This window comes from Polyodon spathula, unplaced genomic scaffold, assembly GCF_017654505.1.
Source record: "Polyodon spathula isolate WHYD16114869_AA unplaced genomic scaffold, ASM1765450v1 scaffolds_1729, whole genome shotgun sequence".
In the NCBI taxonomy this organism is placed as follows: Eukaryota; Metazoa; Chordata; class Actinopteri; order Acipenseriformes; family Polyodontidae; genus Polyodon; species Polyodon spathula.
The window spans coordinates 80506-94543 of record NW_024473205.1 but is presented as its reverse complement, the minus strand read 5'-3'; the positions used below and the strand labels follow the sequence as shown (position 1 = coordinate 94543).

Sequence of the window (14038 nt, the reverse complement as noted above, 5' to 3'; positions counted from 1 at the left end):
CTGAGGAGGGACTGGGAGGGAGGGAAGCAGTGTGGCTCTAGTGGAGCTGAGGAGGGACTGGGAGGGAGGGAAGCAGTGTGGCTCTAGTGGAGCTGAGGAGGGACTGGGAGGGAGGGAAGCAGTGTGGCTCTAGTGGAGCTGAGGAGGGACTGGGAGGGAGGGAAGCAGTGTGGCTCTAGTGGAGCTGAGGAGGGACTGGGAGGGAGGGAAGCAGTGTGGCTCTAGTGGAGCTGAGGAGGGACTGGGAGGGAGGGAAGCAGTGTGGCTGTATTTCCGGCTATAAGAAGTCTTTAGCTACAAAGTGTTTTTTTTATAAAGGCATTCTTTTTCAAAGAATGGGAAGTGTATTTTTTTTAAATTAGCTATATAACCATCTCTCTGCTGCCCCTTTGGCTTAAGTGACAGCACTGTGATCCTTCATGTCTGCGTTGCTTTGATAAATGCATTGACGGCCATTTGCACAAGATTAATAGATTATGTGATTAGCTCAATTAATCTATATTTCCTGCGCAGCAAGCAGCGCGAATTGCATGCCGGTAATCTATTCATCAAGTAGGAGAAAGGGGTCGATAGCGCTTTTAATAATAATACGCTGATACAAATATACTGTTAGGCACCGTATTAATCTTTCATAAAGCATGCCATGGTATCTATACATACATTGACTGGCTGCAGAATAATTGATAGTGCTGAGGGACTGGGAGGGAAGCAGTGTGGCTCTAGCGGAGCTGAGGAGGGACTGGGAGGGAGGGAGGGACTGGGAGGGAGGGAAGCAGTGTGGCTCTAGTGGAGCTGAGGAGGGACTGGGAGGGAGGGAAGCAGTGTGGCTCTAGTGGAGCTGAGGAGGGACTGGGAGGGAGGGAAGCAGTGTGGCTCTAGTGGTTAGAGCTGAGGAGGGACTGGGAGGGAGGGAAGCAGTGTGGCTCGAGTGGTAAATTAGAGCTGTTTTTGATATAACTATTTAAACCAATTTAATAAACCTGGCCTTTGATCTTGACTGCCGCCTTCACTAGTAGAATAGTTGACTAACTTGGCTGAAACTTTCTGTGAGAATCAAAGTTGGGGTTGGCTTTGCGTTGCTCAGCTTAGCACAGTAATTCCCTCCTCTCCCGGCTGCATTGTCTTCACAGCAGAAAATCTGGCAATTAAGCTGGTGGCTAATTACAGAGGCCCAGCAGAGATGATGAGAACCTACCTTTAGCTCTCCGTTAACGAGACGGGTGTACTTGTAATGAACTCAGCTGCATAGACTCCCACTCCTCTGCATCACTGCTTTTGTCATGCAAGAATACGAATTGAAAAAGAGAGGGCATCATCTTCCAATTCACTGCTTTGTTCCTCTGCTTTGAATTGTTCTGTAGAGCTCCCTTTACTGAGCTTATGCGGAAGGCAGTGTATCCTAGTGGTTAGAGCTGAGAGGACTGGGAGGCACTGTGGCTCTAGTGGTTGAGCTGGGAGGCAGTGTGGCCCTAGTGGAGGGAAGCAGGGACTGGGAGGAGTGGTAAAGTGTGGCTCTAGTGGAGCTGAGGAGGGACTGGGAGGGAATAAAGTGTGGCCTCTATCTGGAGCTGCCGCCTTCACTGGGAGGGAGGGAAGCAGTGTGAAACTAGTGGAGAATGAGTTGGGGTTGACTGGGAGGGAGGGAGGCAGTGTGGCTCTAGTGGAGCTGAGGAGGGACTGGGAGGGAGGGAAGCAGTGTGGCTCTAGTGGAGCTGGTGAGGGATTACAGAGGCCCAGCAGAGATGATGAGAACCTACCTTTAGCTCTCCGGGAACGAGACGGGTGTACTTGCAATGAACTCTAGCTGGAGCTGAGGACTCCTCTGCATCAGGGCTTTTGTCATGCAAGAATACGAATTGAAAAAGAGAGGGCATCATCTTCCAAGTCACTGCTTTGTTCCTCTGCTTTGAATTGAAGCAGTGTGAGCTCTAGTGGAGCTGAGGAGGGACTGGGAGGGAGGGAGGCAGTGTGGCTCTAGTGGTTAGAGCTGAGGAGGGACTGGGAGGGAGGGAAGCAGTGTGGCTCTAGTGGAGCTGAGGAGGGACTGGGAGGGAGGGAAGCAGTGTGGCTCTAGTGGAGCTGAGGAGGGACTGGGAGGGAGGGAAGCAGTGTGGCTCTAGTGGAGCTGAGGAGGGACTGGGAGGGAGGGAAGCAGTGTGGCTCTAGTGGAGCTGAGGAGGGACTGGGAGGGAGGGAAGCAGTGTGGCTCTAGTGGAGCTGAGGAGGGACTGGGAGGGAGGGAAGCAGTGTGGCTCTAGTGGTTAGAGCTGAGGAGGGACTGGGAGGGAGGGAAGATAAGCTTCAGAAAAATGCAACTTTATGAAATAAACAAAGAAATAAAACCAGGACATGTTTCATATCATACCAAAATACGGACCAATCAATCACTTGCAGCGAGACTGAAAAAAACCCAAACTTTTCAGTCCTTTATTTTATTTCCCCATCCTTTTACAAGCCTTCTATATCGAAAGCAATTTTTAATTCTGGTAGATTATTGTTATTATGAAACGCTGACAAAGCCCACCTTGACAGATTACCCTTTGTCAGTCCCACTGAACAGCCAATTTATCATCAAACCATTTTTCCTCAACGCTGGCATTTGGAAAGCTGTTTTTGCCACCAGCCTGTAGTTTGTGTGTGGGTGTGTGTGTGTGTGTGTGTGTGTGTGTGTGTGTGTGTGTGTGTGTGTGTGTGTGTGTGTGTGTGTGTGTGTGTGTGTGTGTGTGTGTGTGTGTGTGTGTGTGTGTGTGTGTGTGTGTGTGTGTGTGTGTGTGTGTGTGTGTGTGGGTGTGTGTGTGTGTTTGGGTTGTTTCCAGAGATGTATTGTTTTTCTTTGCTTTCATTATGAGCTGTGCTAAGGTTTGTAAACGTGGTCATATAACGCTCAAGGTCATTTCACCCAATCGGAGCACAGATTAATTTTGCATGCAGCAGCCTCCCTCTGCTCTGTACTGGTGAAGCAGAGAAAGAGAAAGGTAGGCTCTTATACTCTCTGAACAGCCTCCCTCTGCTCTGTGCTGGTAGAGCAGAGAAAGAGAAAGGGAGGCTCTTATACACTGAACAGCCTCAGTACAGTACATGCTTAATTGTTAATCTAAGATCAGTCAATAATAATTCTGATGCATAATAATAATAATAATAATAATAATAATACGATTCAAGCAGAGTAAGGTTGCGTCTTCTAACAGTTTGTGATGAATGCTCTCTCTCCTCTCTCTTTCTCTCTCTTGCTCTCTCTCTATCTCTCTCTCTTCCCCCTCTCTCTCTCTCTCTCTCTCTCTCTCTCTCTCTCTCTCTCTCTCCCCTCTCTCTCTCTCTCCTCTCTCTCTCTCTCTCTCTCTCTCTCTCTCTCTCTCTCTCTCTCTCTCTCTCTCTCTCTCTCCCCTCTCTCTCTCTCTCTCTCTCCTCTCCTCTCTCTCTCTCTCTCTCTCTCCCCCTGTTTCAGGAAGATCATTGAGGTGAAGATTATTGACGACGAGGAGTATGAGAAGAACAAGACCTTCACCATCGTGCTGGGGGAGCCAGTGCTGGTGGAGATGGGGCAGAAACACGGTAAGGCTGGCTTGGCCATCCCAGACCAGACAACAGGGTTTCAGAAAGAGTATCCCAGATCACCTTTCCCTTTATCTGGCTTCCCGGCTTCGGACCTCCTTTGAGCTTTTCTGGGGAGCTCCGTTCAAATCCTGTGACTTGTCAACTCTGCTAGCCTCAGCCTCTACCTAGAAACAAACAGCGATTTGGGCGGCACGAGGAAGACTGACCACTAGATGGCGCCAGCTCCGTATAACGATGACAAGGCTGCTCCTGCCTGCGTTGAGTATGGCAGAACCAAAGAGACGCTCCTGAATTCAACACTTTGATCATACTGAAAATGAATTGCTCCAAACATCATGAAAAAGGAACAGTATAATAATAATAATAATAATAATAATAATAATAATAATAATAATAATAATAATAAAACTGGTAAATTAAGGCAGAGGCAGAGAGTGGAGATAGTCACTTAGGCAGAATTGCACCCCACTGTGAGAGATAATAGATAGCCTTGGATTGTTTTTTCAAGTCATCATTTATGTTTTTGATAACCTTGGGCTACTGAAGACTAATATAGCTATTGTTTTGGTGCTTTGAGTTTTTTTGGCTGGAGGGACCCTGAACACTCATTTTCAAGGACGTTTTGGAAGACAGTGTTGAAAGACGTCAACGTTTTATATTTAGTCTCTGTTGCGGTAGAGTGAGGGGCGGGTTGGAGACGAGGGGACTGGGCTGGGAGACAGGATTTAGTTCATTTTGAAATCCGTACAAACAGACTGGCTTAGAGCTGCCTGGATCCTTAATTGCAGTGTCCGGATGGCGCTCTCTGCAGGTGGTGTGGATCAGGGCTGATTCACCGTTCAGAGTGAAGAAACAGCTGCTCGGGTTTGTGTGGGTCGCTGTTCTCTGCAGAGTCTTGAAAAAAGCAGCGATCATCACAAACCCGAGCATCTGTTTCTGAATTCACTCTGACTCTGAATCCCCCCCCCCCCCCAATCCACGCCGGCTCTCCTCGCCCTGATTTCAGTGAAGAGCATTTTCCCAGTAATCGAATAATCATTTTGGGCAGCACCACTGACCGTGTAGCCTAGTGGTTAAAGCTGAGGGACAAGGTGGCGGGAGTTGAAGCCGAGTTTGAACATGGCAAGTGTATTTCGTTGGGTTAAAAAAGTCTGAGAAGTCTAGTGGTCGTTTGAGTCTCGTTCTGCGCCTTCCCTTCAGGAGACTCCAATGAGAACAAGCCTTTCTACTCTGAAGGCGACGATGAACAGATCGCCAAGATGGGCTGCCCTAGTCTGGGTGAAAACACCAGGCTTGAGGTCGTCATTGAGGAGTCCTACGAGTTTAAGGTAACTTCCACGTCTCCTGTTTTATCAATCAAGTCTCCTCTTGTTTCTAGGCTGGAGAGATCATTTTAGCCTGTCCTCGTAGCTCACGTTACCGTCCTGGGCTCAGCCCAGTCGCCCTTTTCTCTCTTTTTAGAGGCGGGAAGATGGGGCCAGTGAGCCAACGTGTTTCCTTGCAAGAGCCCCGCTGCTCTTTCAGATTCGTTAAAGGCTTTTTTTTTATTCTCCTTTAGGGATGATCTATCTAGAACTTCAACGACTCAGGAAAGAAGTCAGGAAGATAACAATTCAAAATAGGGGCGATATTTTTCAACGATTGTTACCCTCAAAAGTAGCTCCTGTTAAGAGGAAAAAATGGAAATAAGCATTTTTGGGTATTTTAAAGGGTTATGTTTGGAATAAAATGCTTTGCAGATTGCTCTCATATATATATATATATATATATATAATATAATTTGCATATAATCCTTCAAATGCTTTCTTTCAGTTTCTTTATCCCAATGGAATATTACTGTGCAGGGGAGGGTGTGGCTTGTTGTGTTTTGCAGGGATTTCAAGCAGGTACCTGCCTGCTGTGCGCTCAGCACAGCTCTGTTGCCCTACTTGCATTGCCCTACTTGCAATGCAAAAAAACAACCCCTGTACACCTTGGCTTATTAGAGATGCAGCATTGACCGCTGTCCTCACGTCACAGTTATTCATCCACGTGGCTTTTATTGAGGGCAATGAATCAAATCAAATGGTTCAAATCCCGGCTCAGCCACTGACTCGCTGTGCGCGTGACCCTGAGCAAGTCACTTCACCTCCTTGTGCTCCGTCCTTCGGAGAGACGTAAAACAAACGCGGTCCTATTGGAAGAGACTCTGCAGCAGCAGCAGCGGTTGTTGATGAAGCAGAGTTCACCCTCCAAGTCTCTGTAAGTTGCTTTGGATAAAAGCATCTGCTAATATGCAATTACTATATCGCACACAATAAAATGCAGTTACTAGCAAAAGCTTTTCTTTTCTTCTTGCTTTCTCAATGCAGCGAATGCTGTTGATTTATGATCTGCCTCTTGTTGCGTTGGTTGCTGACTGGCTGTGTGTGTATCTGTGTGTCACAGAGTACCGTGGACAAGCTGATCAAGAAGACTAACCTGGCCCTCGTGGTGGGGAGCAGCAGCTGGAGGGAGCAGTTTGTTAACGCTGTTACCGTGAGCGCAGGTGAGCGCGTTACCGAGGCAACAGACAGCCTTCCAAGCACACCTCAGAATGCCCAGGTGTTCCGCTCACTCAGGTTCTAAGACCTTGAGGGCTATTTACAAAACTTGACCCCTTTAAGGGATGCGGGTGTCCAGCAAATAGCTTTCTGATTTTTGCAGTGAGGTAGGTGCGTCCAACAGGGTTTTGAAATGGATCCGCTCATCCGAATTGTCAGTTTCCTCCTCGTGAAGCTCTCAAATGTATTTTAAGAAGAAACTGCAGAACATGAAAACGACATACCGGTAATAGCCAGCAATTAAAACCACAGCAGTCATCCAATCTAACGAGGTCGCTTTCAAAATGAATCGGCTGCCTTATTATTGAAAAGGAAGGGATGACCAGAGGAGGGTGTTAATTCTCCCTTTTCTCTCAGCCAGGAAGCGACTGCAAAAACAGTTCAAGACTGGTGGCGTCTCCAGCCAGCAAGAAGTTAGCCGGATGTGAATCTGCAGCTATCGCACGCACATAGTGATTAGTGTAATCGCACAAACTGCCATCTGACACCTGCCTTATTGAGCATCTGCCTGGCTTCCTGTCCTTCCAGTGCGAAAACTACAACTTGGAGGGGAGGGGGGAGGCTAGATGTGAATTAGACCAGGAAAGAGCACAGCAGCGTTTGCCAGCTTGAGTTTTGTTTTGTAGATGCGGTCACAGTGCATTGCCAGAAAAAACAAAGAGGATACTTGATCCAAATTTGCAGATCAACACGTTTAAAGACACTTTGACAAATCTAGTTCACGCTGCCATAGAACGCAAGCTGCGTTGGTGTCGTGTTGATTCATTGCATTTGCGATCAGCGCGATTAGAGTCAGTTATCAGAACAGTATAGTCAAAGAGAGCATTATAATAACAGCCAGGTGATGCCTGTTAGAAATGCTTCGTTTTAAAAGCAATCAGGTAATCTGCACGCCAGCCAATCAGAACTGAAGAGCAGTTCTGTGATTGATCCCTTAGAAAATGTTTCCCATAGTAAAAGCACAGCCAAAGTGTAACACTTTATATGAAGGTGCTGCTTATTATTGTGTTATAAATGCACAATATACACGTAATAGCTATGTTATAGGGTGTTAATAAAGCAGTATGGATGGTTTATAACCATGCAATAGCCATAGATGGATTGCGTTTAAACATCCCAAAGTACAATAGGTGGCTCCCCCTTTATAAAACTATAATTCAATCTATGGCTATTGGCTGGTGATAAAGAATCTATAATGCTTTATTAACACTCTATAACATAGTTATAAAGCATCTATTATATTTATATAACATGAATAAGCAGCAAATTAATGTAAAGTGTTATCAGTGTGATGAAGCATAGGAAAGCATGGTAAATAATAGTAAAGTGTGAGAAAGCATATTTATCAGTGTGAGAAACCAGGGTATGGCAAATGCATATGGGAGGGGGGCGGGGGAACTGCAAAAATACCTTGGGAAAGTTTTCTAAGGGATGCAGCCGACCTCTGTGGGCAGGGTTCAGTGATGCCTGTCTCCCCTCGGCTCAGGTGACGACGATGAAGAGGAGAGCGGGGAGGAGCGGCTACCGTCCTGCTTCGATTACATCATGCACTTCCTCACGGTCTTCTGGAAGGTCCTGTTTGCCTTCGTGCCCCCCACGGAGTACTGGAACGGCTGGGCCTGCTTCATCGTTTCCATCTCTCTCATCGGAGTGCTGACCGCCGTCACCGGAGACCTGGCTTCCCACTTCGGCTGCACTGTGGGGCTCAAGGACTCAGTGACCGCCGTGGTGTTCGTGGCTCTGGGGACCTCAGTGCCAGGTACGGCTGGGTTCTTGGGTGGTGGATAGTGATAACCAAGCCTGGATCCCAATTAGCTTTACTGACTGTGATCAGCAAACCCTACCCGTCATGGGTGACACCCAGCGCATATTCCAACGTATAAAAGCGGGCGTAATTAACGGGGGGCAGAATCTCTTCTGATTAACCTGTAACCCTACCGATACGGCGCCGCTGGAAATCGTCCACACGTGAGCGATGATGTAATGGTGACGTTACACGCCCATTTTAAGCCGTTTTCAAACAACCGTTGGTTGCTTACCGAATGACTGACATCTCCAAAGGCTCCGACAACCAATCAGGGAATGTTTTATATGTTTTCAAAAAAAGAAAATCGGATAGACAGAAAGCTTTTTTATTGCGATGATCTCAAGCATAAAGCTTACCAGAAATCGTAGTAAACCATCTAAAATTAACACAGTATGAATTCACGATGGGCAGAATCTCTTCTGATTAACGCAGAACATGCTCAGTTCGCCAGCTGTAAAATGCGTGAATTTCTAGAACAGGCTGCCTTCCCAGACCTCGTGTAGCTGTTTCCAGCAGGCTGATTGCTTTTACTCTCCCCTGTCAAACTGATTTCCTTCCGACAGCCAGCCAGCAGCAGGGGATTCGAAGCGCTTCACGGCTGCCGTTTCTCGCTTAGCGGGATTCTGATATGGTAATGAGGCACAAAAAAACAAACAAATAAATCAAATTCTGCCGGATCGCTCAACGCTTGCCTCTCTCTCTCTCTCTCTCTCTTCTGCCTCATACGGTTATCTGCCTGTTAGCGTGAGCGCATGCAGGCTGATTTGATTCAATTGCACTCGTCTGTTTCATTACATCTGGGGCCCTTCTTACCTAGGAGATCAACTGGGCTGACAGAGGGATTTCAGGCACTGCTAGAGGGTGCTGTAGCTGGAGCGGTGACCTGTCAGCTTCCTTCAAGGTCACAGAGAATCAGGTGGATTGCTACACAGGGTTTAAATGAAACTTTAAGCTTAAATAGGCCAGCAGGTGAACGAAGGAGGACAAAGAAGGGGGGGGGGGGGGGGGGGGGGGGTAACAAAGGGTTTTTAAAATACATCGGAGGTTTTCGTCAATCGCAGCAAGTCACACAAATCAGCATGCAACATTGCAACGGAACAAACCTTAATATTGACCGTCTCAAGGTGGGAGCGGCTTCAAATGTCCCTTTAAATGTTTTGCAATCAGTTCTTCCAATATATATATATATAGAGCTGTTTTACAGCAAACAGCCTTGTTCATTCTGCTCAAACTGTGTGGCCGTGTGACCTTCCCGCTCAGTCCCACCTGCTCTACACAAGCGGCATAGAAACAGAGACACTCGCAGTCTCAAAGACTGATTCGATTGATCAAAACAGGATTTAAAAAACAAAAAACAGTCCTTCACGAAACATTCCTTGAACGGTTACTTCCATTTTCAAGACCCGTGCGTAAAAGTGGAAGGCGTGCTCTTTCATTCCTCCGGCCCCTTCCCTTCTGTTTCTAGCGCATCGTTGCGACAGTTTGCGTGGAGGCTGCCAGATGCAAAGCAACAAAGCGTGCTTCTGCCCTGGATCCAACTTTGATGTTTACTCGTTTAGACAGAGTCTGACCGTTCTGTAATTAACCGAGGCAGCAAAAGAGAAGAACATTTGTCAAGCGCGCCAAAGAACCAGTTCTATAAACAGGCGACAGCGGCTTAAAACACAAAAGGCTTTCGGGGACTACAGATGTGCTTTTGATATTATTAACTCCAATTTGTTAAAACCTCACTTTAAGGCCAGTGAAAAGACCACTTCACAGTTAGGGCCAACTCTGCAGCTGTTGAAGTCTTTTGCAGGCAATGTCTTTAGTTTAGAACAATCATCCCTGTATTCGGTATTAGGGTCACCATCTGCAGTCACAGTCATAGCAATGCTAAATTGATCTCTCTAAGAAGACCACAAACCGAGAGGCCATTGGGTCAACTTATTTTGGCATTGTCATCTACGTCCTGCTACATTTAAAAAGACATCGTTTTATGAAAGCGCTGAGAGATCTAGCTTATCCTTCTCAGGCTGCCGAGTGAGTCTTGTTTTTATCACGGTTGTCGGATTGTCGCATTCATTCAAATCCAACGACAGGACGACAAAATCCCATTGCTGCGCAGATGCCGAAGCGCGCTCTAAGATCTGAATTCAGCTTTGTGTCTGGTTATTTCGATCATGAGGTTAGCCGTAAACGACTCCCTCGACCCCCCAGATCTGTGTTATTCGTCTGTCGTCTTTGACGGGACAAACTGCAGTTCTCTGTTTTACGATTTTGTGACGCACTCTCTTCCCTCCTTTGCAGATACGTTCGCCAGCAAGGTAGCTGCAATTCAGGACCGATACGCGGACGCCTCCATCGGCAACGTGACGGGCAGCAACGCGGTCAACGTGTTCCTGGGAATCGGGGTGGCTTGGACTATCGCCGCCGTCTACTGGAAGAGCAAGGGGCATCCCTTCAGGGTGAACCCGGGCAACCTGGCCTTCTCCGTCACCATCTTCACCATCTTTGCCTTCTTCAGCGTGGCATTCCTCATGTACCGACGGAGGGCACCTATCAACGGCGAGCTGGGCGGGCCCAGGACTGCCAAGGTCTTGACCACCATGTTTTTTATCTGCCTGTGGCTCATGTACATCCTGCTGTCTTCTCTGGAGGCTTACTGTCACATCCCGGGATTCTGATCTTCTTCTCCCGTGGTTTTTTTTTTCTCCTTTCTGCCTGTCTCCTGTTCGTTTTTGACCATCTCCACCTCTCCATGGACAAAAATCATTGACTGTCTTGTTTCGCCGTGGCTTGGGTTGACCGCGCACAAAAACACACGCACTCAACGGTGGCGAGCTAAAGGTAATAGACTGAACAAGGAAGAACCAAGTTGGTCCTTTTTACTATAGGTGTGTGTTTATCTTTACACCGGACCCGTGACACAGCAGGGATGGACTGGATAACGTAGTTGTGTGTCTGTGAAAATCCTGGATGATCGAACAAGTAAAAAAATATTATTTTTCCCTCCTCTTGTTTTGCTTTTCTCGTTCTGGGAGACGAGATGTTTTTCAGTATTTATTTGTCGTTTCTCGAGTTGGATTCCATGGAAACTGGGAATATGTAGGCGTGTTTTTCACTCGTTCGTTCGTTCGTCCACCATAGAGAAGGATTGCTGCTATGTCCGACGTGGGCAACAACTAGGTACAGTGCTGTGTCGGGTGATACCTTTGTGAACTGAAGATTGTCTTTCTCCTCTTCTTCCAAACTGATCAGCTGGCTGTCAACGGCATCAAATCTAAAGGACGTTTTAAAGCAATGCACTAGATTTCAAACTTTTGTTGACTTGCATGTTCACGGTATCCCTTTGTGTGACTCCAGATCTGTACCAGTATCCTGTGCTCCTTCTATCACTGTCCTGTGAGAATCTGGACAAAACACAAGATGGATCGAGGTTCTGTGCACTAAGGCCAGGATGTAAGGCTGGTTTTCAAACAGTGGTGGAATGGCGAGGAATCCATTGCTGACACAGCCCAGGGTTTCAATTAGACTCTGCATGAATTCACAACACTTGTTGTCTTCTGTTGATGGTCATTGGTGAAGGGCAAAGGGGCGGGGTATGGGTCTAACCAATTGGGATCCACCATTATTTCCTGGACGCGCCCGGTGAATTTTTTTTTAATACCAATTCTTAATGTAAGAAATCAACCAATCACAGTTGCCAAAATGCATATCCTTGTACAGAACCTGCGCACGGAACAGAGCGTTATTTTAGATTAAGCTATTGTAAGTGACTCTGCAGCAGCAGCTGGTGATTCACCTCCTAGTCTCTGTGCGTCTGCTCAATGACTAATTAATAATAATAATAATAATAATAATAATAATAATAATAATAATAATATAATATGTGCTGTGCGTAGGACGTCTGTTCTTGTAATCTTTCTCAGCTTTGAGCAGCTTCTTCGTTCTCTCTCGTTCCAAACTGCATAGCCTTGTGCAATAAAAGACACCCTACACACAGCATACTGCAGCATTGTTCACTGTGGGATTCACATTATACAGTAGTCAGATAATGCAACTGAAATGTGCAAATTAGGTCATTTTCCCTTTTAGAGCTAATTCTGATTCAGGACTAGGTTTATGTAATGTATATAAACACAGTGAAATCTGCTTATAATTGGCATAAAGATTGGGGTATATATATATATATATTATATATATTATATATATATATATGCCAGCCCTGCCTTTCTGCTGCATTCTGCTCTGTCAGCTCAAAGCATGTTCAATCCGCGGGAAGGGCCATTAAATTGTGTGTGGGCGGTTTGATTTTCTCTGCCTCTTCCTTTTAAATCTGTCAAAAGCTGGCACTGGGACGTTCTCCAAGCCTCTGCTGTCCTGCCCCCGATTTTCCCCTCTTTACAGAGCTGCGGATGGAGGTGTTCGCACCACGGGTCTTGCAGGACAGACACGGATTTAAGTTTGCAAACCGGGAACTGTTGAGACCAGCGGCGCAGCTTGTCTGGCACCAATGCTTCATGTCGTTCCAAACTGCCATGGTAACCACGGGAAGGCAGCCAATAGGAGCTGCTTTTGCATCTCTCCCCTCCCTTTATCTCCGGGATGATTCAATTGGCTCGCAGATGCTAATAGTGGTTTGCCATGATATATATATATAGTATATACAGGGGTAACCCCAGTAAAAGAACAGGAATGCAAGGTGAGTCATGCAAGCGTGGTTTGAATCCTGTCTGCGCCAAGCTGTGGTTCTTGGCAGGGAATGGAGGTGCTGCATTGGCTTTTGGGGTCTGGGGAGAAAAGTGGCCTGGGAATATGTTTTAGCGACCCCTGCTGGTCAGACAGAGACGTCGCAGGCTGTGCCCTGGGTTTCAGTGTTCAATACCATGAGTTACGTCCGTTGACCTTCAGTCTTCCTGACAGGCAAGTGGATCACATATTGGGCAGAAAGACTGTCTGTAAATAGACAAATCCAAAAATAAATTGCCACGATTATCAATTGAAATCAGGCGTTTAGTTTCTGGTCACCCCCATACATTACATGATCTGTCAATCCCCGTTTTTTTTAAAGTTTCAGAACTTCTCAGCTTGCTTTGAACAACTGAGTCTATCTTCTGCCAGAGGACTCCAAACCTTCTCTTTGGCACGCTGGGCTCTGCATAGGCTTGCCGCACTTGTCTTCACTGTAACCTGTCAAGCAGAGGCAATTCTTAACATTTACTCTCACTGAATTGGAAAGAACATCCCTCTCTTGGTTTTTCCTTCGCTGCCAGTGACTAGTACTTCTGTATAAGCTGTGCATTTTAATAATTTCCTCCAGAATGACAAGCATGGCGCACGTTCAAGCCAAGAATTTGCTCATTTGCAGATGATTCTTTTTTAAGGGCGTGCCCAATTCTTTTACCTCCGATTTGCTCCCCAGTTTGTCCCCTCATCGCAGCAGTTCCCCCACGCAGCGACGGTCCAGCGGGAGCACCCAGGAGCCCCAGAGCGGATGTCGGCGAGCTAGCGCCCTCCGGAGGACGAGCCCTGCAGATGTCCGCTCTGAGCTCGCTCGGCGCCTGGACGGTAGGGTCCGCTGTAGCGCGACGAGGAGAGACAGTCCCTGCCGGGCTTTGCCTCCCTAACCCAACACCCTTCCCAGAATCCCTAGGGACAGTCTTCGCACAGTCAGGAGGAGACCCTGCTTTCCCGCGGCCGCGCTTTCTAACACTCTCAATCACCAATTATAAAGTGAGGCTTGGAAGAAAGAACAGCAGCTTTATCGGTGCTTTATCAGCTTGATTCAGTTCAGTTCCCTGGTTTAAGATGTTAATGCAGATGTTGCTGGTAATGCAATGTAACAGTTACTCATGCTGCTGCTCCCAGAACAAACGAATTTGAGATACAGCCCTATTAGATTTTGTTTTATTTATTGATTTTATTTATTCTGGGACTTTGTACGATTTTTAACATAAATGAAACGTATGATGCATTGCACCCAAATTTAGCTAAAAGCTCATTTTCATAGGTAGTTACTATGCTTCTAAATATATGTACAAATCCTTTACAGAAAGATAGCTAGATAGATATATTTTTAGACATTGCGTCTTGCTGCTAGGAGACAGGAGCA

The 14038-nt window shown here is 46.7% G+C and overlaps 1 protein-coding gene across 3 annotated transcripts in view; it reads left to right on the top strand.

Annotated features, from left to right (window-relative positions):
* Positions 1-13424, top strand: part of slc8a4a (solute carrier family 8 member 4a) — a 38823-nt gene extending 25399 nt beyond the window's left edge. For all 3 annotated transcript variants that reach the window (XM_041243355.1, XM_041243356.1, XM_041243357.1), the window contains 5 exons: positions 3446-3552; positions 4756-4883; positions 5983-6082; positions 7624-7896; positions 10234-13424. In XM_041243355.1, the coding sequence (XP_041099289.1) occupies positions 3446-3552; positions 4756-4883; positions 5983-6082; positions 7624-7896; positions 10234-10610 (985 nt within the window). In that variant the 3' untranslated portion in view covers positions 10611-13424. The remainder of the gene's footprint in view (positions 1-3445; positions 3553-4755; positions 4884-5982; positions 6083-7623; positions 7897-10233) is intronic.
* The last annotated feature ends 614 nt before the right edge of the window (positions 13425-14038 follow it).